This window comes from Cyanistes caeruleus, chromosome 25, assembly GCF_971803275.1.
Source record: "Cyanistes caeruleus chromosome 25, bCyaCae1.hap1.1, whole genome shotgun sequence".
In the NCBI taxonomy this organism is placed as follows: Eukaryota; Metazoa; Chordata; class Aves; order Passeriformes; family Paridae; genus Cyanistes; species Cyanistes caeruleus.
The window spans coordinates 4,849,068-4,873,809 of record NC_141725.1 but is presented as its reverse complement, the minus strand read 5'-3'; the positions used below and the strand labels follow the sequence as shown (position 1 = coordinate 4,873,809).

At 64.5% G+C, this 24,742-nt stretch overlaps 1 protein-coding gene and 1 long non-coding RNA gene across 8 annotated transcripts in view; both read right to left on the bottom strand.

Moving 5' to 3' along the window:
- Positions 1 to 7,728, bottom strand: part of LOC111940197 (uncharacterized) — a 41,586-nt gene extending 33,858 nt beyond the window's left edge. The window contains exons 1-2 of one of the 6 annotated variants that reach the window (XR_015279168.1): positions 7,701 to 7,728; positions 1,394 to 1,444 (exon numbers count right to left, since the gene is read on the bottom strand). This is a non-coding gene — a long non-coding RNA (uncharacterized LOC111940197). Of the gene's footprint in view, positions 1 to 448; positions 471 to 917; positions 939 to 1,031; positions 1,106 to 1,257; positions 1,302 to 1,393; positions 1,445 to 1,727; positions 1,800 to 7,700 lie in introns of those variants that run through there. The other 5 variants (XR_015279167.1, XR_015279172.1, XR_015279170.1 and 2 more) reach the window with 5 other exon arrangements.
- Positions 7,729 to 9,137: 1,409 nt separating this feature from the next.
- On the bottom strand, positions 9,138 to 20,742 carry MEF2B (myocyte enhancer factor 2B). 2 transcript variants are annotated; one of them, XM_086862592.1, is made up of 9 exons: positions 20,594 to 20,742; positions 13,821 to 13,900; positions 13,510 to 13,713; positions 13,303 to 13,434; positions 12,605 to 12,767; positions 11,112 to 11,257; positions 10,846 to 10,957; positions 10,676 to 10,760; positions 9,138 to 9,622 (listed from the first exon to the last, which is right to left on the bottom strand). In XM_086862592.1, exons 2-9 carry the CDS (start codon positions 13,872 to 13,874, stop codon positions 9,307 to 9,309), a joined length of 1,212 nt encoding a protein of 403 aa, XP_086718718.1. In that variant the 5' UTR covers positions 13,875 to 13,900; positions 20,594 to 20,742; the 3' UTR covers positions 9,138 to 9,306. The 2 variants fall into 2 exon arrangements, with proteins under 2 accessions (XP_086718718.1, XP_086718719.1); XM_086862593.1 differs by lacking the exon at positions 20,594 to 20,742 and having other exon boundaries at positions 13,821 to 14,100.
- Positions 20,743 to 24,742: the final 4,000 nt, after the last annotated feature.

Sequence of the window (24,742 nt, the reverse complement as noted above, 5' to 3'; positions counted from 1 at the left end):
CCCGGGAGCAGCGGGGCTCTCTGCCCCTCACCGGGAATCCTCAGGGCTGGGCAGCCCTTGGCCGGAGCCCCCCAAGCTGCCAGCGGCGGCCGCAGCATCGCGGGGAGCGAGCGGAGCCTCCTCCCGCCGCCACCGGGCACCGGGGACCGGGCACCGGCCCCGCCGCTCTCCGTGGTGCTGAACGGCGGCGGCGCCGCGCCCCGGGGCCGTGCGGGGTCGTGCCTCCTCCGTCCTTCTCTCACCGAGCTGCCGCTAATTGATTATCATTATCACGGCCGTTAATTATTATCGTTACCGTCCCCGGTGCTCCGCGGCACGGCCGAGCTCTGCGCGGTGGTGCCAGCGCCGTGCCAGATCAGCGGCTCGTCCCCCGGCACGGCCCCGGTGCTGCTGCCCGCCATCCCCCGCACTCCCCGCGCCACGCGTGGGGCCGAGCCGCCGCCGTTACCTCCGAACCGGGGCTCCGAAATTCGCCCCTCGCTGCCCGTCCGCACCTCCCGGGCCCCGCCGGTGCCGGTGCCGCTGCCCACGGCTGTGCCCCGGCCGGCCCAAAGGGTGAAACCCCAACAACGAGCGCGGCCCCGCAGCTCCGCCGAGGGAACGAACGAGACCGGCGGAGCTTTGCCGCCGCCCCGGGAGCTCGCTCCGGTCCGGGCCCGGCTCCAGGAGGGGCCGATTCGGGCAGCACCGCCGCCGGTGCCTCTCTGACCGCCCAGGGCCCCGCTGGCACCGCGCAGGGCCCGGGAGGGCCGCGCTTCGGCCCCGCCGGTGCCCGCTGCCCGCTGCCCACGGCTCGCCGTCCCCGGGAGGCGCGGGGCGAGCTTGGCACCGCCGGTACCGGGGAAGCGGCCGCCCCACGCGTGTCCGCGGCGGGGGCTGCACGGGGCCCGCCCGGGCCCGTTCCTCCCGGCACTTACCGGCTCGTCGCCCGCCCGTAGCCGGTTCCCCGGTGGCTTCGGGCGCTGGACCGGCCCCGGCGGCTCCGGTCCCCCCCTTTTCCCCTCGCCTACACCCCCGTGTGAATCAAATACCTTCACTACAGCAGCCATGTTGGGCTCCGGTGCGAGCGCGGCGCTCGCCGCAGGAACCGGCGGCCGCCTCGGCGGGAGGCTCGGGGAGGGGGCCCCGCTTCCCCCCGGAGCACCGGGCGGCCCGGCCCTGTCCCGGCGCACCGAGCGATGCCGCCGGGGGCCGCTCCCCGCCGGCCCGGGAAGTTGCCACCGTTCCCGGTAACGCCGCCAACTGCGGGTCCCGCACCTGCCCCGCATCCCTCCGCTGCTACCGGCCGCGTCCCGGGGCTGCCGCTGGGGAGGAGGATGAGGAGGAGGAGGAGGAGGAGGAGGAGGAGGAGGAGGAGGAGGAGGAGGAGGAGGAGGGGGAGAGCCGCGGTTACCTCCGCCTCGCCCGGTGTCCGGTGCCCGCGACGCCGCTCGGCCGTGCCCACCTGGGGATGGAAAAGAGAGAAGAAGACGCGTCAGGAGGAGCCGCCGCCATCGCTCCAACTTGGAGCAACTTTCCCGGCGAGGCCGGCGGCGGGGGCGGGGGGTGGGCGGCGCTGGAGCCCCTGCCCGGCCAGCCGGGGCCGCTCCCCGGTGCCCCACGGCCGGTGTTTTTCACGCGTGGGGTGGGGACAGCCCCCGGCAGCCCGGGGCCGGGCTGGGACACGGCCTCTGCTGCCGGGACAGCCCGGATTTGGGGCAGCCGGTGCCCGTCCCTCCTGTCCGTACCAGCTCCCTCCTGCCGTGGCCACCGGAGCCTCCCCGGGCACCTCCCGCTGCTCCCCGGGCACCGGAGCCGCTCTCCCGCCCGGCCCGGCTCCCCTCCAAAGTGGATTTTTTCTGCTGTTTATTTCCCTCCCCCCTTTTTCTCCCACTGAGATTATTTTTTTTTTTTCATCAATCCCCCCCCACCCCCCCGTCTTTTTTTCTTTTCTTTTTCCCGCCCCAATTTTTTTCTTTTCTCTAATTTTTCTTCCCCCCCTCCCGCCCCTCGTTTGACTCCAACGTCGCTGGGAATTATTTGCATTTAAAATACAACGACTCCTTTCCCTCCACGTCGCTTCGCAGCTCGATTCCACCAGCACGGGAGAGGAGGGGGAGCGATCCCAAGGAAAAGGGGTCCCCAAACCCCCGGGAAAATCCCCCCGAATTCCTGCCCAGCTGAAAATATCGATGTGGGAGGAAAAAAAAAACTAAATATTTAACAGATTTTAAGAATTTTCTTCCCGCAGCCGCTGTCACCTAAAGGTGTTGTGGCAACAAAGAGCGGGATGGCATTTGACGCTCGTATTTTTGGCCTAAATATTTGCAAAAAAAAAATTTAAAAAATAAAAAAATTATTCCCCCCAAAGCCCCCAACGCTTTGCAAAAGATTGATGTGCCTGGAAACCATCACATCCTGCCCTGCCAAGTGCTTCCGAGGAAAATCTGATTTTCCATTTATCCCCCCCGCCGCTGCTGATCCCGCCGGAGAACGCACACGCGCGAGGAATCAAACGCTGGGAATCAAACAACCATTCCCAGTCCAAACTGGGAGCCCCGAACGGTTTTTCCCCGTCCCAGTGCGAGGCGGAGATTTCCCAGCTCGGGGAAGAACGGAGTGGAATTCCCTGCTCGGGCACAGCCGGGCACAGGAGCACTCCCCAGATAGTTTTTTTTAAAGGGGAAAAATAGTAATAAACCAAGAGAATTAATTAATTTTTTTTCCTACCTTTCCCCAGAAATACCGAATTTAACCCCGGCCCTTTTTCTTGGGGATTTTTAAATTTTTTTTTTTCCCCCCATGATTTTTTTTTTTTTTTTTAATTTTTATTTTAGTTTTTGGTTTTTACGACCTCGCACCAACGCAGGGATGGAAGGAGATGCCCACACAACACTCCCAACCCCACACAGCATCCCCCACGCCCCTTTCTCCCTGCTCCACTTTTTTCCTTTTCTTCCCTTTTTTTTCTTATTTTTTACCCTAAATCCTTCCCCCTCAAAATAATTTGAAAAAAAAATTTAAAAAATAGCTGCACACACCGAAACTTCGCTCCGGCAGCCCCTTACCTCGGGCACCGGGCAGGGCAGGGCAGTCGGTCCGACCGGCCCCGGGGCTCTAAACCCCGGGGATGGCTTTTGTGAGTTTGCCGGAGTTTCCCCGGGCTGTCCCCTTTTGTGTCCCATTGCCATCTAGAGGCCCCGATTAATTAATTTCACACCGAAGCTCGGGAGAAAATTTTCCCACAAAACAAGTGACCGAGGAGATGTGAAACTCCAAAGAAAAGGAGTCAACATCAAGTTCAACAGCATGCGGGGAAAGGCCTATTTCCATCACAATCGCGTCTGAGCGGGGGCCGGGCGGGGGGCGGCGGGCGGCGGCCCCCGCGCCCCCTCCGCGCGTTCCCAGGCTCGGAACAATCGCGCTCTGTTTGCCTCGCACATGCCGGCGTTTGGGCACGGAGGCTGCCTTGGGATAACGGGAATAATGAGGGGCGGGGGGCTCGGGGGGAGCGCAGCGGGGCTGGGAAAGGGGCGGCGGCGGCGGCGCTGGGGGCAGCGGAGCCGAGCGCACCTGGGCGCTGCCCGGTACCGACCTGTTGAGCCCCGGCCGGCGGCACCCGCTGGAGTTGGAGGGAAGAACGGAGCTGGACAGAGACGAGCCGGGGCTCCGCGGGCACCCCGAAGCCGCGAGGGGACGGTGCCGAGCCCCGGGGAGGAGTTGGGGACGCACTTTTCCCTAAAGTTTGGTGTCCCCCGCCTTGTCTCGCCGGCAGAGTCCGGCCACGCGTTTTTCCCACAGCCCCGGGGGAACGGGGGGTGCGGGCCCCGGGGGAACGGGGGGTGCGGGCCCCGGGGGAGCGGGGGGCCGGGGCCCGGGGTGGCCGAGGCGGTGGTGGACGTGTCCTGCAACCCAAGCAGCTCGGCTCCGCCGGGCATTGTCCCCACGGAGCCCGTGGCCATTGTTCCCGGCGCTGCGGGAGCCGGAGGGAGGGCAGCTTTCCACGCCTCGTCCTTCCCCCCCCCCGCTCCTTCACCATCTCACCCCCACCCCGACACTCACACCGGGGCTGCCGGGACCCTAATCCGGGCTGGGGGAACAGGGGGAGGGCAAGGAACATCCCCACCCACCCCTCCCCGAAAAGAAAATAAAAAATTAAATAAATGAAAAATCGAAGGCGAGGGAAGGGGAGGCGCGGGGTCCCCCCTCTGAGACTTCCTCCAAGTTGGGAGAAGCGGGAGGGGGAGCGGGGCGGCCGCCGGTGCCCGCCCAGCCCTGCCCCTCCGGCACCGGCGGCACCGGCAGCACCGGCGGCACCGGCGGCACCGGAGCGGGGAGTTCGGTGCGGGGCAACGGAGAGAAAAGGAGGAGGGGGGGGGAAAAAAAACGGCGGCGATAAAAAAAAAAAAACCCAAAAAACAAACCCGGGGAGCGGGGAGGGGATTATTTACCTCCCTCCGCACCTCTGCATCCATTAATGACTTAGCGGCAGCCGCCGGGACACCGGCAGCCTCCGGGGCGTGGGGCTGGGGGGGAACCGGCACCGGCAGCGGGCAGGACGCGGAGCCCGGGGCCATCCAGGCGCTGCGGAACCGGGCGGAGGCTCCCGGAGAGGACCGGCCGGGCTCCGGGAAGCGGAGCTCCCCCGCGATCACGTTGCCTTTACGTGGGGTTAAACAGGGAACGTCTGCCCGGGGCTCGAACGCCGCGAACCCCCCGAGAGCACCGGGCAGCCCCGGCCCGCCGCTACCGGGGCCTCGGGATGAGGCGGCTATGACGGAGAGGAGGGGGGAGGATTCCGCCCAAACATCCATTTTGTCCCTTTTGGAAATGGAGATGGGAGAGAGGAGGGGAGAAAAAAAAAAAAAAAAAAGAAAAAAAAAGAAAAATGCGTCTTTTTCCTATTTTTTTTTTTTTTTTTTTGCCTTGCTTTCTCCATATTTTACTACGTAAGGAATGACGCGCTCGCGTCGGGAGCGGGATAGGTTAGCCCGGAGCTTGGAGAGGGAGGGGAGGGGGGGGGAAAAACCAGGCTTGGAGGGGGGTGAGCGGGGGCGGGGGGGAGGCTCTGGCAGCAGCAGAACCTAAAAATAACGAGGATTTTATTATTTAAAAAAAAAAATTTAAAAAAGCAGCAATATAATAATAATAATAATGATGATGATGATGATGATAATAATAACAATAATAGCGGTAATCCCGCTGACCCCGCCGATGCGGCCCTGTGGGCGCTCCGGGGATCCCACCGAGCCTTCCCCGGGGACCCTCAGGGTTTGGGGGTGCGGAGGGAGGGTTGGGGGTTCCTCCTGGCCCTTTTCCCCCCACCTTTCCCAGGGCTGCGGAAGGGGCTGGGGAAGGCGCTCCCCTTTTTGATTATTTTGATTATTGCGCGGAAATGAAGCAGAAATTGGCATTTTTTATGCAATTCGACCCCAAATCCCTCACTGCTCCGCGGGTTAACACCTCCAAGCCCCCGCCAAGCGGCCGGGAATGGATTCTCACCTCCCCCCGCTCCCCCGGGCTCACCGGGATTTTGGGAGCGCTAAAAAAAACCCAAAACCGAGGTCTCGCCGCAGCCCCTGAGGGGGGATTTGCCCCCCAAATTCGGCCCCGGACTGAGGGGGGACACCCAGGGACACCCTGGGGTCGGGGAGGGCCGGGCCTGGCTCCAGCCCCTGGAGCCATCGGGATCCGCGGCCGCTGCGGCCGAACCGGGACCGCGCCGGTGCCGGTGCCGGTACCGCCCCGGTGCCCTCCCAAGCCCTGCCCGCCCCGGGGACGAGCAGCCCCCGGCCCGGAGCTGCCGGGGAGGCCGCGGGCTCGGCCCTAATGAGCTCCGCTTATGCATTTCCTCATTAACGAATATTCCTGGCGGCCGAGCCGGGGGGCACCGGGACGCGCATCCCCCACCGCCCACCGCCCGCCCCGTCCAACCGGGGCTTCCCGGGGGCTCGGCCGGGCCCGGGAGATGCAGGAGGCCGAACCTGTGAGTCGGACACCCCAAATTTTTGCGGCCAGCCTCGTAATTACCGCGCCCGGTGCTGCGGTGAGACCCCCGCCCTCGGTGGCCGGGAGACCCCCGGCTTGCCCAGGGGCTTCCCCCGGTAAAAGGCGCTCGGGGCCGGGCCCGGCTCCTCCATCCGCCCGGTACCGGCGGGCCCGCTGCCCCCCACCCCCGACGGCGCGGATTTAGGGGAGTGGGTGGCGTATTTTGGCTCCCTGATGGAGTTTTGATCAAAAATTCATTAAGAGGCGCTCGGCGCAGCGCCATGAATATTTCAGGGCTTTTGCAAAACAACAAAGTGGGTGTTTGGGGGAGGATGCACCGGGGGAGAGGCGGCCCCCGGTGCCCGTCTCGGCCCCGGTTTGAGGCGGCGGGGACGCCAGGAGGGACCGGTCAGCTCCGTTCCGTCGGGGCAGCGGCGGCGACCGCTCGCCCGCAGCCCCGGGGCTCGCTGCTGCCCCGGTATAAGGCGGGGAACGGTCTCGGTCAGGCGGGGAACGGCCCCGGTCAAGCAGGGAACGGCCCCGGTCGGACAGAGAACGGCCCCGGTCGGACAGAGAACGGCCCCGGTCAGACAGAGAACGGCCCCGGTCAGACAGAGAACGGCCCCGGTCAGGCGGGAACCGGCCCCGGTCGGACAGAGAACGGCCCCGGTCAGGCGGGGACCGGCCCCGGTCGGACAGAGAACGGCCCCGGTCAGAGAACGGCCCCGGTCAGACAGAGAACGACCCCGGTCAGGCGGGGACCGGCCCCGGTCAGGCGGGGACCGGCCCCGGTCAGACAGGAACCGGCCCCGGTTGGAGAGGGCGGCCCTGCAGGGACACTCAGCCCCCGGCCCCGGGACCACCGTGACAATCCCGGGTGTCCCCTCCCCTGTCCGCTCCGAGGGGCTCCCCCTGTGCTCCCCCCAACCGGGGGGACCCCACGGCCACCCGGGATGTCCCCTCGGAACGGGGACATCGCCGCCCCGAGGGATCCGCTGTCAGGAGCTGCTCCGGGCAGGAAACACCCCCCAAACCCACCCCATCCCAGCCAGGGGAACGCGCGGCTGGAAAGGTCCCCGACCCCAAATTGGGGTGCAGCCGCCCCCCGGGCACATCCCGCCCGCAGCACGGGGAGAGGCGGCGGCTCCGGGCGGAGACAAAGCCCCCGCACCCCCCGGGCAGGGCCTGCAGGTAACTGGGATTTACTGGGACACCTCCCAGGCCGGCTGGGAAGGGCACACGGGGCCCCAGAGGTGGCCACGCTGGGCCGTGGTGGCAGCTCTGTCGCTCGCCAGTGTCACCCTGAGCACCCCAAAGAATCCGGGGGTCGCTGGGTGCCCCCTTTGGGGCAGCGCCGTGGGGTGTCCCACCCTCTCCCCCGCGCTGGGGACACCGGACGGCGAGCCTGGGGACAGAGGGACAGAGCCTGGGGACAGAGGGACAGAACCTGGGGACAGAGGGACAGAAAGGCCTGTCCGCGGGATGGAAGCGGGGCCACCCCGGGGCACCTGGCGAGCCCAGTTTGGGACGTGTCGCAATGGGCGTTACTGGACCTGCAGGCAGGGCTGGCATGTGCGGCTCCAGCAGCTCCCGGCGCTCCCAACGCTGCCCTGCGGGCTCCTGCCGGCCCTTCCCGGTGTCCCGGTGTCAGGATGGCCGTGTCCCCCCCAAACCCCTCCTTTCCCCCACCGCCACCCCACCCCGGCAGCCCCCAGCCCCTCCCCGGGGCTCACCTCGCCCTGACATTTCCTGGCGCTCCTTCCATGCCAGCGGGTTGCCATAGCAAATCTAAATCTTACAAACAAAACCGGGGGAGAAGGTGGTGGTGATGGAGGGATGGGGGGGGAAGGAAAAAAAAAAAAAGAAAAAAAAAAAAAAGCCTGATTAGCATATATTCAAATGAGCCGTGCAATAATGCAAACCATAAATCATGCAGTCATTGCTATTCAATCAGTGTCTCTTACCCCAGCCCCCACTCCCGCACCCGCTGTCTCGCCTCTTCTTGCCGGGCACGGACCCCTGCCCGGTCCCAAAGGTGGCTCTGGAGGGGACCCCCCACCCTTTTTTTGGGGGGTGGGGGTGGCCCTGGGCCCAGCGCGGCTCCGGGGCTCGGCGCAGCCCCTAATCCCGCCTGGTATTTATGGCGCTCTATTAAACCGGGCAAACTCTTCCCAGGATTAATCTCCCGCCCAGGTTTTAATCTCGGGGCTATAATCCGCCCCCCAGCCGAGGGAAGGGGCCCAGCTCGGCGCTGGAGGGTGTGGGGGACCCCCCAGCCCTGCCTGAGCTTCACCTGGGGGTGCCCAGGCGGTGCTGGAGGGGGACCCAAACCTCCCCAAAATGTCCCTGTGGGGTGATGACCCTTGGTCACCTCCCGGCAGCGTGGCCGTGGCCGTACCCAGCGCACCACAGGCCCCAGGGGATGCTCCCCCACCCCAAAAAGCGGCGGAACCCCCAAGCCCAGCCCAGCCCTGAGCTAAAACAGGCTCAGCTCAGCTGGGCCGGGCCCACACCCCCTTAACTCCGCCTCGCCCCCCAAAACTCGATTTTAAGGGGTTTTTTTCCTTCTCCCAGCTGCTCTGAGACCCCCTGAGAGGATTTTTTGGGGTCTCCGAGGGGTGGGAGCAGCACGGCTGAGTCCCAACGACCCGAGCAGACCGGGGGTGACCCGGCTGTCCCCCACCCTGCTGGCCAGTGACCCCCGAGAGGTGGCTCTGGGGGACACGGGGAGGGGGAAGGGACGGCCGAGGGGGTGCGGGCATGTGCCACCTCTCCCCTTGGGGACATTCATGCCCAAACTGGGCTGCGTGACCCCAGAAATGTCACAGCAGACACCCCGAGACCCCCAGCTCTTTTTATTAGAAGATAATAAATAGAAAAGCGCCCCTGGCTGGGCGGGGGAGGCGGAACCCCCCCACCCCGCCTGTCCCCTGTCCCTTGTCCCCCCCTTGGGAGGCGGAATTGGGCCGGGGGCTGCGGGCTCGGGGCCGCTGCCGGTGCTCTCAGTCCTGCTGCCACCGCGTGGCACTTGCCAGCCACTCCCGGGGACACGCGGCTGGCGCGGGGACAGCCGCAAGGACGGCCGGGGACACCCCGGCTCCTCACCCCGCAGGGGGGCAGAGCTGAAAGGAGGGGGCTCGGTGGCGTTTGGGGGGATCGGGGGGTGGGGGGGTCTCGAGGAGCTGCAGTCCCCAAGGTGGGGGGACAGCGACGCCGCGGGGAGCCCGGTGTCACCGCTGCCGCACGGGGGGGGCTTCCCGAGGGGCTGAGGATGGGGAAGAAGCGGGGGGCTGCTCCCCCAAGCAGGGTTTTCCCCCTCCCCGCACCCCGCCGGCCTCGCTATCTCTGCCAAACGTCCACGGGCTGTCCCCTCCGCGTGGGGACAGGGACCCTCTGCTCGTCCGGCAGCGGCCGCGGCGGCCCCAGCGCCGAGGGAGGAAAGGCCTTGGAGAAATCATCGCGGGGCTGGAGGTCTCCGGGGGCTCGGGGGGCTTCGCTGAGGGACGCCAGGCTGCTCAGGGAGGGCTGGAGGGTGCCCGGGGGACAGCCCAGCCCCGGCGACACCCGCTCCGATTTGATGCTGACGGGCTGGTGCTGCGGGGACGCGCCGGGGACAGCGGCTGGCTCCTCCGCGGGGACAATCCGGCTGCTGGCCCTGCGGCGAGAGGGGAGGGGGTGAGGGAGTCTCCCCGTGACCCCTGCTGGGTATCCCCTTTTCACCCCAAATTCCTGTCCTGGACTGGTTCCGGCACAGTTGGGCACTGGGCGGGTGCCCACGCGGCTGGTGGGAGCCTGGAGTGTGACACAGGAGGGGACATGGGGACAAGATCCATGGGGGAATCCGGCTGGGAATATGGGGGTGCTTCGGGGGTGACCCCCAAGACCACCCTGGTGGGTGGGGGGCTGGTCTTGGGTGCCAGCAGCGCCCGTAGCTGGGAGGTGACACCCGTGGGGTGCAGCAGAATGGGCTCATCCTTGCCTTGTCCCCGCTGTCCCCACCCCAGGGCCACCCGTCCGCACCCCACTGTTGCCATCTCATCCCCGCCTTGTCCCCCCTGTCCCCCCCCGCCCACTCTGTCCCACTCTGTCCCTCCTGTCCCCCCCTGTCCTCACCCCAGTGCTGCCATCACATCCCCGCCTTGGCACCCCTTGTCCCCGCCTGTCCCCTCCTGTCCCCCCTGTCGCCCTGTCCCCATGTCCCCCCCCGTCCCCCTGTCCCCCTGTCCCCCCCTGTCCCCCCTGTCCTCCTGTCCCCCCCTGTCCCCCCTGTCCCCCTGTCTCCCTGTCTCCCCCGTCCCCCTCTGTCCCCCCCTGTCCCCCCCTGTCCCCCCCTGTCCCCCCCGTCCCCCCTGTCTCCCTGTCCCCCCTGTCCCACCCTGTCCCCCCTGTCCCCCCTATCCCCCCTGTCCCCCCCGTCCCCCTGTCCCCCCTGTCCCCCTGTCCCCCCCTGTCCCCCCTGTCCTCCTGTCCCCCCCTGTCCCCCCTGTCCCCCTGTCTCCCTGTCTCCCCCGTCCCCCTCTGTCCCCCCCTGTCCCCCCCTGTCCCCCCCTGTCCCCCCTGTCCCCCTGTCTCCCTGTCCCCCCTGTCCCTCTGTCTCCCCTTGTCCCCTTCTGTCCCCCCTGTCCCCCCCTGTCCCCCCTGTCCCCCTGTCCCCCTGTCCCCCCCTGTCCCCCCTGTCCCCCTGTCCCCCCTGTCCCCCCGTCCTCACCCCAGCGCTGTCACGTCCCGGGGGTGCTGCCACGCCGGGGGCTGCAGGAACCCGGGGGGCGGCGGGACCTCTCCAGCCCCAAAATCTGCGGGGTGGGAGGGCACCGGTGAGCGGGGAGGGGACAAAAGGAGGGGACAGCGCTGTCCCCGGGCCGGGGGACCGGGACTCACCCGCCGGGGCCGGGCTGAGGAAGGAGAAACCGGCGAGGCCGTGGCTCGGGAGGCCGGAGCTGCCCGGGCTGAGCACGGGGCTCAGGGTCTGCAGGGCGGGGTACAGCGGCCGCTGCGGGAAATGGGGGGACCCCAAATAGGTTTTGTGTCCCCAAACCCCCGGGGGGACCCCTCCCCGCGCCCCCCAGCAAAGCCCCGGAGGAAGGGGCGGATGGGAGGAGCGGGATTTGGGGAGGGGACACGCTTTGGGGACAGCTCTCACTCACCGGCGCGCTGCCGCCGCCCCGGCCGCTCGCCACGCTGCCCTGGGACTCGCCACGCCGGCCCTCGGCCCCCAGGAACAGCGGCGGGGGCGTCTTGGTGGCCAGGGCGCGGCTCAGGCTGGCGGCAGGGAACAGGGGGTAGCTGAGACCTGGGGAACACGGGGACAGGAGGGGACCCGGATGATCCTCGGGGGGATCCCCGTGGCCGTGGCCGCGGTGGCCGCGGTGGCCCCGGAGGCGAGGGCAGCCGTGTGTGCCTGCACGGTGCCGCGCTCCGGAAAAGCCACTTCCTCCTCCCTGGGCCACCTGGGCTGTGGCCACGGGCTGTGACAGGAGGTGACACGCCAAGGCGGTGGCTGGATGTGGCTCCGGGGCCACAGGGAGGGGGACGGGGGCTACAAAGCTGCTGCGATGTCCCCTGGGAATGTCCAGCGGCCACCCCGCTGTCCCCACGCAAGGATTTGGGGTGCGGGTGTCCCCATCCATCCCACCATCCCACCACGGGAAGGTTTCCTCTGGTTTTAACCCGAGTTTTGTGGGGTTTTAGCTGTTTTCCTGTCACCCTGTGGCTGTGCCCCAGGGCAGGGAGCTGCGGGCAGGGGGTGAGGGGACAGCCGGTGGCAGGGGGTGAGGGGACAGCTGTGGGCAGGGGGTGAGGGGACAGCTGTGGGCACGGGGTGAGGGGACAGCTGTGGGCAGGGGGTGAGGGGACAGCCGGTGGCAGGGGGTGAGGGGACAGCTGCGGGCACGGGGTGAGGGGACAGCTGTGGGCAGGGGGTGAGGGGACAGCTGTGGGCAGGGGGTGAGGGGACAGCCGCTGGCAGGGGGTGAGGGGACAGCTGTGGGCAGGGGGTGAGGGGACAGCCGCTGGCAGGGCTCAGGAAGCAGCTGGAGGGACATGGGGCCGGTGTTTCCACAGCTGCCGCACCGCTCCTGCCCACGCAGCCGCCCCGGGCCCGCTCCCGGTAAGTCCCCGGGACTGGAGCTTTGCATGCGGGGCCCGGCTGGGAAAATCCCCGCGGGGTGCTCGTGGTGGGGACCGGGTGGCCGTGGAAGGGACGGGGTGGCCGTGGAAGGGACGGGGTGGCCGTGGAAGGGATGGGGTAGCCATGGACAGGACCGGGTGGCCGTGGAAGGGACGGGGTGGCCGTGGAAGGGACGGGGTGGCCGTGGAAGGGACGGGGTAGCCATGGACAGGACCGGGTGGCCGTGGAAGGGATGGGGTAGCCGTGCTGGGAATGGGGTGCCCATGGAAGGGTGGGAATATCAGAGGTGGGGATGGGGTGTCCATGGTGGGGTGTCCATGTCGGGAACGAGGTGTCCATGGTGGTGACGGGGTGTCCAGGGCAGTGATGGGGTGCCCCAGGGTGGGGATGGAGTGCCCAGGGCAGTGATGGGGTGCCCAGGGCAGTGTCGGGGTGCCCAGGGTGGGGACAGGACACCCCTGGCAGGGTCCCTCCCCCCGCAGTGTCCCCGGCTGAGGGGTCCGAGCCTACCTGGGGTCAGTGGCCCTGGGGACCGTCCCGGTGGCTTTGGAGCGGTGGCTCTGAAGGCAGGAGAGCGGCCCTGGCCCTGCGGGGAGCTGCTGGCGCTGCCCAGGGAGCTGTCGGTGCCCGGCGGGGAGCAGCCGTAGGCGGCCTCGGGCAGCGACACCGGGCTCTGCGGGGACACCCTGGAGTCAGGGACAGCGACCCTCGGGACCCTCGGGGACACCCTGGGGTCAGGGACAGCGACCCTCGGGACCCTCGGGGACACCCTGGGGTCAGGGACAGCGACCCTCGGGACCCTCGGGGACACCCTGGAGTCAGGGACAGCGACCCTCGGGACCCTCGGGGACCCTCGGGGACACACAGGGCTCAGGGACAGCGACCCTCGGGACCCTCGGGGACCCTCGGGGACACACAGGGCTCAGGGACAGCAACCCTCGGGACCCTCGGGGACCCTCGGGGACCCTCGGGGACCCTCGGGGACACACAGGGCTCAGGGACAGCGACCCTCGGGGACTTGTGGGGACTCTCAAGACTGCAGGGAGAGACAGAGGTGAAGGACAAGGCAGGGATGGGGACACTCGGGAACCTTGGGGACCCGTCAGAGGTCAAGGCTGGTGCGGGGACCCTCAGAACTCTTCAGGCCAAACCAAAAACCCCGGACAGGGACAGGACGCGACCCTCGGGGACCTTCACCAGCGACTCACATAAAACCTGGGCCGCGCCAGCGCCAGATCCACGCCCTCCCCGAGCCTTCTCCCCTTGTCCCCGGGCGGCTCCGGGCCCTCCTCCAGCTCCAGCTCGTGGCTCTCCAGCCCCAACCCTTTGCGCTTCAGCGTCTGCGGGGAGGGCGACGATGAGCGGGGTCCCTGCGGGCACCGCGGGGGTCCCGGGGGTCGCCCCCCGGCCGCTACCTCGAGGATGTCGGAGTTGGTGCGGCTCTCGTGGGGCTCGCTGTACTCGGTGTACTTGAGCAGCACCTTGTCCATGTCGGTGCTGGCGTACTGGAACAGGCGGTTGGTGCTGTTGAAGATGATCAGGGCGATCTCGCAGTCGCACAGCACGCTCAGCTCGTACGCCTTCTTCATCAGCCCGAATTTCCGCTTGGTGAAGGTCACCTGAGATGGGCCCCCCCCCCAAAAAAATCCGGCTCCGAGTTCTCCCAAAAACGCTCCCTCCAAGGGGTGCTTCCCGTCCTGTTTGTCCCCACCCGAGCTGCCCCTACCTGCCGGTTCCGCTGGTCCAAAATCCGGCTGATCTGGATTTTTTTCCGGCCCATTTTCGCCTCCTCCGCTGGGTTTGGGGCTGGAAGAGAGCGAGAAACTCCTGAGCCCCGCAGCTCTCGGGGCTGTCCCCAGCCAGCGTCCGCCCCAGCGCCGCCAAAAATAAGTTTGGCTGCCGAAAAAAAAATCAATTTTCAGAGGAAGTTCGGTCATTTCTTCTGTGAAGATGGTGGCCAAGCGGAAAATGGGGGGAAAAATGGGAAATTCTGCTGGGTTAGAGGGGGGAAAAATCCCTTTGGCCTTGCCCGGCCACCCCAATTCATCACCCCAGGGGACCCCTGAGCACCTCTGGGTGTCGACAGCAGAGCGGGATCCCAAATCCTTCAGCGGGGTTTTGGGATCGGAGTTTTCATCCCAAACCCGAGGGGTCGCTCCGAGGCTGCTCCCGAAGCTGCTCCCGGCGGCTCCGTGGGATGGGGAGGGCGTTTTAAAGGGGACCGGGTTGGCGGCGGGGAGGGTCCCTCAAACAAAAGGGTTGGTTTTAGGTTCAAATTTGGGTTCGTTTTGGGTTTTTTTTTTTTTAAATCTTTTTTTTTCAAGCTCCAGCAGACTAAATTTGACCTCGGGCACTGGCGGGCCAGGAAGTGGCTGCAGGAGGAGCCAGCAAAGTGAAACCACCCACCCGCTCCTGGGTCACGGGGCTGGTGACCCCCCGGTGCCACCCTGGTGGTGTCACAGCTCTGGGACCACCCCCACTACTGCCGCCCCCACCCCAAATTCCACCCTCTGAACCACCCCAAAATCCCCCAAACGCCACCAAGGGGGCACAGGATGGCACCAAGGTGTCCCCCAATGGGATCCGGGGACAGAGCCGGCCTGGCTCTGTCCCTGCTGTCCCCAAAGGAGGGGCAGGAGCGGGGCAGGGAAGCAGCTCCGTGCTGGGGATAATTTTGGGACCCCCCAGCTGGGTCAGAAGCGCCCCCCTCAATGCCAGGCTGGGTGCCAGGGGTGCAGTTGGGGACCCTCCGGTGCCCCGGTGCCCTCGGCGTGTCCCGCTTCCCCCTCTCGGAGCACGCTGCCATTTCACCATCGTGCTCGGCTGCTATTTTTAGCTGATCAAAACTAATTTTAATTTATGGAAGGAAATTGCGCTGCCGTTCCCACGGCCCCGCTGCCACCCTGTGTCCCCGGGCCCACGCACGACCCCCCCCCCCGAGGTCCTGGGGGGTGCCAGGACCACCCCGGCCCCGCCGGAAAGGGCTGAGAATTCCCTGGTGGAAAAGGAGAGGTTTTCCCATTCCCAACCATCCCCGGGGTGTTTGCCGGGCTCCTCCCAGCTGCGACACCTGCGGCGCTCCCTGGGGACATCCCAAGGGTCCCCGTTCCAGGGGGTTCCATTTGGGGACAGGGGGTGCTCTCCCCGTGACCCCCCCCGTGACCCTGCACTGGCTCAGCCTTGGGGGGGTTTGGGGGTCTGGAGTTGGGGATGGATGGAGGGGATGGATGGAATCCATGGATGGATGGATGATGGATGGATGGATGGATGGATGGATGATGGATGGATGGATGATGGATGATGGATGATGGATGGATGGATGGATGGATGGATGATGGATGATGGATGATGGATGATGGATGGATGGATGATGGATGATGGATGATGGATGGATGGATGATGGATGGATGATGGATGGATGATGGATGGATGATGGATGGATGGATGGATGGATGATGGATGGATGATGGATGGATGATGGATGGATGGATGGATGGATGGATGGATGGATGATGGATGGATGATGGATGGATGGATGGATGGATGGATGATGGATGGATGATGGATGGATGGATGGATGGATGATGGATGGATGGATGATGGATGATGGATGGATGGATGATGGATGATGGATGGATGATGGATGATGGATGGATGGATGGATGGATGGATGATGGATGGATGATGGATGGATGATGGATGGATGGATGGATGGATGATGGATGGATGGATGGATGGATGATGGATGGATGATGGATGGATGATGGATGGATGGATGGATGGATGGATGGATGGATGGATGATGGATGGATGGATGGATGGATGATGGATGATGGATGGATGGATGGATGGATGGATGGATGATGGATGGATGATGGATGGATGGATGGATGGATGGATGATGGATGGATGGATGGATGGATGATGGATGGATGGATGGATGGATGATGGATGGATGATGGATGGATGATGGATGGATGGATGGATGGATGGATGATGGATGATGGATGGATGATGGATGATGGATGGATGATGGATGGATGATGGATGATGGATGGATGGATGGATGGATGGATGATGGATGGATGATGGATGGATGGATGGATGGATGGATGATGGATGGATGGATGGATGGATGGATGATGGATGGATGATGGATGATGGATGGATGGATGGATGGATGGATGGATGGATGATGGATGATGGATGGATGGATGTGTGATGGATGATGGATGGATGGATGATGGATGATGGATGATGGATGGATGGATGGATGATGGATGATGGATGGATGATGGATGGATGATGGATGGATGATGGATGGATGATGGAGGGATGGATCCATGGATCCATGGATGGATGGATGGATGATGGACAGATCCATGGATCCATGGATGTCTCCACCACCTGCAGCAGGGACATGAAATAATTCCAAGGATTTACTTGGGACAATCCCCCACAGATCCTTGGATGCCGGTCCTGGAAGGTTCCAGCCCCCACAGGGTGGTGCTGAGAAGGACCTGGAAGGTTCCAGCACCCATGGGATGATGCTGAGAAGGTCCTGGAAGGCGGTGGAGGGAGTCCAGAGGAAGCAGAGCCACATCCCCGACAATCCAGGTGATCCAGGGGGTCCAGGGACCCTCCAGGTTGGGATTCTCGGCACCAGGAGAAGCGGCCGAGGCCTTGTCCAAGAGCTCCCGGAGCCCTGGGGACACGGCCAGGCCACCGCGGCCACCAGAGCGTGAGGTGGCACCAGGGAGGCGCCACTCGGTGTCACCTCGGCCACATCCGGGACCCCCCGGGACAGGAGTGAAGGGCTGGGAGGGGAGGGGGGATTTTAATCAGGATTTTAATTTGGGTTTTAATTGGGATAAAGCGATCCAGGAGTGACATCACGGGCCAGGATGGAATCAGGATGGAACCAAGATGGAACCAGGATGGAACCAAGATGGAACCAGGATGGAACCAGGATGGAACCAAGATGGAACCAGGATGGAACCAGGATGGAACCAGGATGGAACCGGGATGGAATCGGGATGGAACCAGGATGGAATCAGGATGGAACCAGGATGGAATTGGGATGGAACCAGGATGGAACCAGAATGGAATCAGAATGGAACCGGGATGGAATTGGGATGGAACCAGGATGGAACCAGGATGGAACCAGGATGGAACCGGGATGGAACCAGGATGGAACCGGGATGGAACCAGGATGGAACCAGGATGGAACCGGGATGGAACCGGGATGGAACCGGGATGGAACCAGGATGGAATTGGGATGGAACCTGATTCCCAGGAGAATCCAGCACCCAGGGAGGGCTCGTGGAGCCCAGAGCCCCTCCTGGCATTGTCCCCACCACGGGGACGCTCTGGATGTGCCCTGAGCGTGTCATCCCGACAAATCCCAGCGCTCCGGGAATCCCAAACTTTCCAGACAGGAGATTCCTGCCTCTCCCTGCTCCGGGAGATCCAGCACCCACAGCGAGGATCACCCCGAGCTGGGATCGGGTTTATAATTAACCCCCTGGACTAATGAGCCTTTCGGGGGTATTTACACGGTGCCAGGGGGTGTAAATTCCGAATTTCGGTTCCTAATTAGCGAGCTGAGGCCAAACGGATCCCGGGGGAGTGGCTGTGATGTTCCCTGAACCACAACGGAGCCTCCAGCACTGCCTCCAACACCTTTACACCCCTGGGATGATCCCAGAAATCTTCCAGCCACCGGATTTATCCTAAAATCCAAGCAGGTGGGACATTAAAGGGAAAAAGCTGCTCTGGGGTCTGAGCGCTCCCCTAAAACACCCCCGAGTCGGGGTCTCGGAGCTCCCCAGGGATTCATCCCCCTGTGGGGCACAGAAAGTGGAGGAAAAGGTTGTTTTTTCACCAAATTGGGGGGTTTTGCTGCAAATCTGAGGGCTGGGAGGGATTGGGCAGGACAAGGAGGGTTATGGAGCTGGTGGCAGCTCCCGAAAAGCGTTTTGGTGGAGGAAAAACGATGATTAAAGTGGGGAGAAAGAGTTTCCATCCCATCCTTCACGGCGAGGGAGGGGAAAATCTGAGCCAGGAGCAGCGAAATCCCACAGGAGGGATGATGCTGGGAGCGGCAGGACAGCAGGGATGGAAATGGAGATTTAAAACGGGGATTGAAACGGAGATTTAAAACTGGGATTGAAGGAGCGCTGGGAGCGGAGGGACAAACCCAGCCCTGGCTGGATTTTGGATCCCGGAGATCCCCTGGGAGTGGCTGAGCTGGTGCGAGCAGCATCCCGAGCCCCGAGCACGGGGAAAAGTCAAAGTTGAGCTCGAAGTTTCTGCCGGGCCTTTCTGCTTTTTATAGGTTGTTTAAACAAGGGACCAGTACAAACCAGCGGGGACTGGGGGAGGCAGGAGGAGCCAGCTGGGAAATAGGGGAAAGGTGGGGATGGGGCTCTGAGGGATTTTTGGGACCCCCACCACTTCTCAAACATCACCCACCAAACCCCAAAAGTTTTGTGCCCGGGCTCGGGGGGACACGGGCAGCCCCCGGCCCCGCTGTCACCTCGCTGTCGCTGTCACCGCGGGGGTGACACAGAGCGAAAGTCCCGGTGCCGATGGGCGGAGGCTTTCCGGTTCCAAAATGAGTGTGTGGAACCAGGAAGGATTGAAAGGACCCCCAAAAACGCGGCCCTCGGGGGGATGGATGGACACGGGGAGCCCCCCTGCAGGCCCAGAGGGCTCGGGGGATGCCACATCCGAGAGAAGGAACTCGCAATTCCCATGGGATTGGGCTGCCCCAGGCCACAGCTGGGAATTAATTTGGGAATTGATGCCCAGTTGGTGCTGGGGGCACTCAGGGCTGCCTGGCTCACAGACCTGGCTTGCTCCCGCTGGGATTTTTGGGAAGAGGAAGGGAATTCGAGGGGTTAAAATGAACCCGGTTTCCCCCCGAATCCTCTGGGTCCTGCCACTGCAGCGTGCCAGCCCTCTCACCGCTGGGATGATCCCTGGCCCTTTGCACCGAAGCCTCCCAGAGTTTCCCAAATCCACTTTTTTGGGATGCTCTGGGCTTGGAGGTGACCTGGAATGTTCGATATCCTAAAGGAGACCCGAGGCCTGCGCCCACCTCTGCCCCTCCTGGCCCCCAGATCCCCGCACACGTCAGGCTGACGCGGCCGGCTGGCAGCGGGGACATGGAAAAGGGCCAGGATCGGGATGTCCAGACCGGTCACCCACGCTCCTTTCCCAGCCCGTGCCCCCAGGGATGCCCGTGGGGGTCCCCTGGGGGCACAGCCCGTGGTCTCATCCCGGCTTTCCTGCTCATCCCGAGCTTCCACGGTAATTCATTCCCTGGGAAACCTCAGAGCCGGCAGCGCTGGGAAAGCTGCTCCCATTAAAGGAGTAAAAACCTCCTGGATGGGACAGGGACAGGGACAGGGCCAGGGCCAGGGCCAGGGCCAGGGCCAGGGCCAGGGCCAGGGCCAGGGCCAGGGCCAGGGACAGAGACAGGGACAGGGACAGGGACAGGGACAGGGACAGGGATGGGACAGGGACAGGGACAGGGACAGGGACAGGGACAGGGACAGGGACAGGGACAGGGACAGGGATGGGACAGGGACAGGGACAGGGACAGGGACAGGGACAGGGACAGGGACAGGGACAGGGACAGGGCCAGGGACAGGGATCCTCTGCCAGAGGATCCACCTTGCTCTCCACGGGTGGCAGGGCGATCCAGGTGCAAGGGACACCCTGGAGGTGCCACCAGGCTGGAGATGGCACATGGAGGTGCCACCAGGCTGGAGATGGCACATGGAGGTGCCACCAGGCTGGAGATGGCACATGGAGGTGCCACCAGGCTGGAGATGGCACATGGAGGTGCCACCAGGCTGGAGATGCCGCTGGCAGGAGCCGTGGCCGTGTCCCATCCCCTGCTGGGAGCGGGAAGGAGCCGGGGGCCGCTGTGCCACCCCAGCAGTGACAGTGACAGTGACAGTGACACTGCCATCAGGGGTGACCAGGCACGCCGTCACCGCCACCACTACAACCCGCCAGTGCCGTGCCTCAGTTTCCCCCCGCGCCCTGAGCTCAGCCCCAGCCCCCAAAGGCCCGGGGGTGGCGGGGAGGTGGCGGCGGGGCCGGGACAGGGCGGCTGCCACCCAGGCTGCACTTTTGGGTTAAACCCGGGCGTTCCTCCCTGCACAGACACGAGTAAAAATAACCACCCCGAGCTCGGCGCAAACCACAGGGCTTTTTATAGCCCGCCATCCCGAGACGGCGGGGCGGGGGCCGAGGCTCCGCCGTGCCCAGAGCAGCCCGCCGGGCGCCGGCCCGGCCGCACCGGCCCCTCCCCGGGCCGGCCCCGCTCCCCCTGCCCGTGCGCCCCGACGGTGCGGACGGAGCCCCGGTGGAGCGGAACGGAGGAGACAGCGCTGCTGAGCTTTGTCACTGTCCCCTCGGCCCGGTCGCACCGGTCCCGGTCCCACCGGCTCCGGGACCACCGGCCCGACCGTGCCGGACACGCACCTGGGCAGCGGCGCTTCCTCCTCGCCCGCTCGGCCGCGGCTGCCCCGGCGCTGCAGAGGAGCCGGGGAGGCTCCGGTGCTGGTCCCGGTGCTGGTCCCGGTGCTGGTCCCGGTGTCGGTCCCGGTGTCGGTCCCGGTGTCGGTCCCGGTCCCGTTCGTGTCCCCGGAGCTGCCGCCGCCTGACCGAGCAGCGCCGGTGACATTTGCATAACCCCGCCCATCCCGCCCGGATATTTGCATCTAGCAGCCGGGCTGCTCTGCCATTGGCTAAAGACGGGTGTGTATTTGCATAGACACGCCTCCGACCGGGTGAGGGGCGGGGTTAAGGGGAAGGGGCGGGGCCAGGGAGGTTTCGGGGCGTGCGGAGATCGGGAGCATTGCGGGGTTTGGGGGGATTTCGGGGATTTCGGGGGGATTTCGGGGGGATTTCGGGGGGATTTGGGGAAGCTCAGATGGGATTGGCGCTGGAGGGATCTGGGGGAGGATGGGATTCGTCAGGGAAGGGCGTGGATGAATTTGTGGGAATGCGGGGGCAGGAATGGGGGCGAGGCTGGGGGGCCCAGGGGAATTGGGGTGGGGGGGTTGGAGAGGAGGACAGGGATGAGTTTGTGGGAATTTGGGGCCCTGGGATGGGGTGAAGTTCGGGGGGTCCCGGGGGATGCTGAGCCCTCACCGTGGGGTCGGGCAGGGCTGAGATGGAGATTTTGGGGCGCAGTTTCAGGACCTGGCTCTGGGTTTGGGTCATGGCAGATCCCCAGGTGCCCCAGGTGGTTTTAGGGGACCCCCCAGCACCGCCAGCCCCTTCAGCCACAGGGTTTTGGGGGGTGTCACTCTCGTGGTCCCCAATGTCACCGAGGGCTCAACAAAACCACGGTGAAAAAAAAACCCGCCCCAAACGGGGACACCCAAGGCACCCCTTCATTTTTATTTAATAACAAATAATAAAATAATTGAATAATAAATTAAATTTATTTCAATTGGGGGACCCCGGCACCTCCGTGCCACCCTCCCGGCCCCGGCAGCAGCGGGGACATCCCGAGCTGCCATTCCCTGTCCCCAGTCCCAGCCCGGGGGAGGTGGCAGGAAGCCGAGGATGAGGATGGGGATGAGGATGAGGATGGGGATGAGGATGAGGATGAGGATGAGGATGAGGATGAGGCTGAGGATGGGGATGGGGATGAGGATGAGGACGAGGACGACGACGAGGACGAGGACGAGGACGAGGATGAGGACGAGGACGAGGACGGGGATGAGGATGAGGATGAGGATGAGGATGAGGATGAGGATGAGGATGAGGATGAGGATGAGGGTGAGGATGAGGCTGAGCAGGGGATGGCGCCTGCGGATGTCCCAAAGTGACTTTGCTGGACAAAAGGGGGGCAGATGCTGCCGGTGACAGAGCCGGGGACAGCCCGGGGCCGAGGACAGGGAATAACGGAGCTGGAAGTCGGAATTCCCGGCGGGAATGTGCGGAGGAGCCGGGCTGGAGGAGCCGCTTTGCTCCGGAGCTCGGGGGATGCTCTGACCCCAAAATCAGCTCTGCCCAACCCGCACCCCCCTCGTGTCCTGTCCTGACCTCTGCCCTGCTGGTGACAAACCCTGGAGCCACGGGGGTCACCAGGACACGCGGGGGGTGCCGTGTGGGACATCCTGACCCTTCCAGCCCCTCGGGAATGTGCAGGGATTCCCGGGATCCCACAGGGATCCCCCCATCAGCAGCCAATTCCCAGGTTCCAGGTCCATGAGAGGAGCTCCCGGGCAGCAGGTGGGAAAAGGGGAATTCAGGGAAATCAGGGAATTCAGGGAATTCAGGGAAATCAGGGAAATCAGGGAAATCAGGAAAATCAGGAAAATCAGGGAAATCAGGGAAATCAGGAAAATCAGGGAAATCAGGGAATACAGGGAAATCAGGGAAATCAGGGAATACAGGGAAATCAGGGAATTCACGGAAATCAGGGAATTCAGGGGATTCAGGGAAATCAGGGAAATCAGGGAATCAGGGAATTCAGGGAATTCAGGGAAATCAGGGAAATCAGGGAAATCAGGGAATTCAGGGAATTCAGGGGATTCAGGGAATTCAGGAAATTCAGGGAAATCAGGGAAATCAGGGAAATCAGGGAATTCACGGAAATCAGGGAATTCAGGGAATTCACGGAAATCAGGGAATTCACGGAATTCAGGGAAATCAGGGAAATCAGGGAAATCAGGGAAATCAGGAAAATCAGGAAAATCAGGGAATTCAGGGAATTCAGGGAATTCACGGAATTCAGGGAAATCAGGGAATTCAGGGGATTCAGGTCCCATTTTTGTCCAGTCCCGGCTCCCAGTGCCGGGAAAATCGCGAGGAAAACCTGGAGAAATGAGGAATTTTTGGATGCGGCTCTCAGGCCGTGACATCTTTCTTAGAGCTGCTTTTAAAGCTGGTGATTTATGGAGCGCAATTAGCAGAGTGTTAATTATCCCCGCTCGTAATCTGAATTGGTCCCGAGCAGGAGGTGGCGGGGGGGGGGGGGGAACAGAAGCGCCGGAGAAGCGGAGGTGACACATCCTGGGACAGTCTGGGGACACTCGGGGTGGCTTTTTGGGTGTGGGACATCCCTGTCCTGTCCTGTCCTTCCTTCACCTCGGACCTCCCAGGGTCCAGCCCGGCTCGGGGTCACTCCCGGCCCGTTTTTGGGGACAGGGACCCCTCCCCGGGTCAGGGGGAGCCCAGGCCGGGCGGTTCCTTCCCGGCTTCAAAGCTTTGAGCTCCCTCTTGAGGCTCTTCCTGCCCCAAAATCTCGGGATTTTGGGGAGCCTGAGGTGCGGGATGCTCTGGGGTGAGAGCCGCGCCCCGAGTGACGCCGCTGAGCTCTGTCCCTGCCCAGGACACGGCGAAGGGACAGAGATGGCGTCACCAGGAGCTGCTGTGGGGACTCGGAGCCAAGTCCCAGGGACTGCCACCACCCCCTCCCGCTCCCCAAACTGCTGGAGACGAGCCCGGAGCCGAGCTGCTGCTGCTGCCAAGGCCAACACGGCGGGGATTCAAAATAGCCCCGCGTCCTGCAGGGCTCCGGCCGGAGCCGAGGGTGCCACCCACGCGGGGAGGGACAGCGAGGGACAGCGAGGGACAGCGAGGGACAGCGAGGGACAGCGAGGGACAGCCGGAACTGCTCCTCCAGCAGACGGAAAGGTCACCTCGGTCCGGATCCCACCGCAGCGCGGTGCCCCAGTGTCCCCCCATGTCCCCCAGTGTCCCCCCAGTGTCCCCCAGTGTCCCCCTGTGTCCCTCAGTGTCCCCCAGTGTCCCCCTGTGTCCCCCAGTGTCCCCCTGTGTCCCCCTGTGTCCCCCCATGTCCCCCAGTGTCCCCCCAGTGTCCCCCCAGTGTCCCACTGTGTCAGCCCCAGTGTCCCCCAGTGTCCCCCCGTGTCCCCCCAGTGTCCCACTGTGTCCCCCCGTGTCCCCCAGTGTCCCCCAGTGTCCCCTCGTGTCCCCCCGTGTCCCCCCAGTGTCCCCCTGTGTCCCTCCGTGTCCCCTCGTGTCCCCCTGTGTCCCTCCGTGTCCCCCCAGTGTCAGCCCGTGTCCCCCAGTGTCCCCCCAGTGTCCCACTGTGTCCCCCCGTGTCCCCCCGTGTCCCCCAGTGTCCCCCCAGTGTCCCACTGTGTCAGCCCCAGTGTCCCCCAGTGTCCCCCCATGTCCCCCAGTGTCCCCCCATGTCCCCCAGTGTCCCCCTGTGTCCCCCCGTGTCCCCCCAGTGTCCCCCAGTGTCCCCCTGTGTCCCCCCAGTGTCCCACTGTGTCCCCCCGTGTCCCCCAGTGTCCCCCCATGTCCCCCAGTGTCCCCCCAGTGTCCCACTGTGTCAGCCCCAGTGTCCCCCAGTGTCCCCCTGTGTCCCCCCGTGTCCCCCCAGTGTCCCACTGTGTCCCCCCGTGTCCCCCGTGTCCCCCCAGTGTCCCACTGTGTCCCCCCGTGTCCCCCTGTGTCCCCCCAGTGTCCCACTGTGTCCCCCAGTGTCCCCCCAGTGTCCCCCCAGTGTCCCCCAGTGTCCCCCTGTGTCCCCCCGTGTCCCCCAGTGTCCCCCCGTGTCCCCCAGTGTCCCCCCAGTGTCCCACTGTGTCCCCCCGTGTCCCCCCGTGTCCCCCAGTGTCCCCCCGTGTCCCCTCTGTGTCC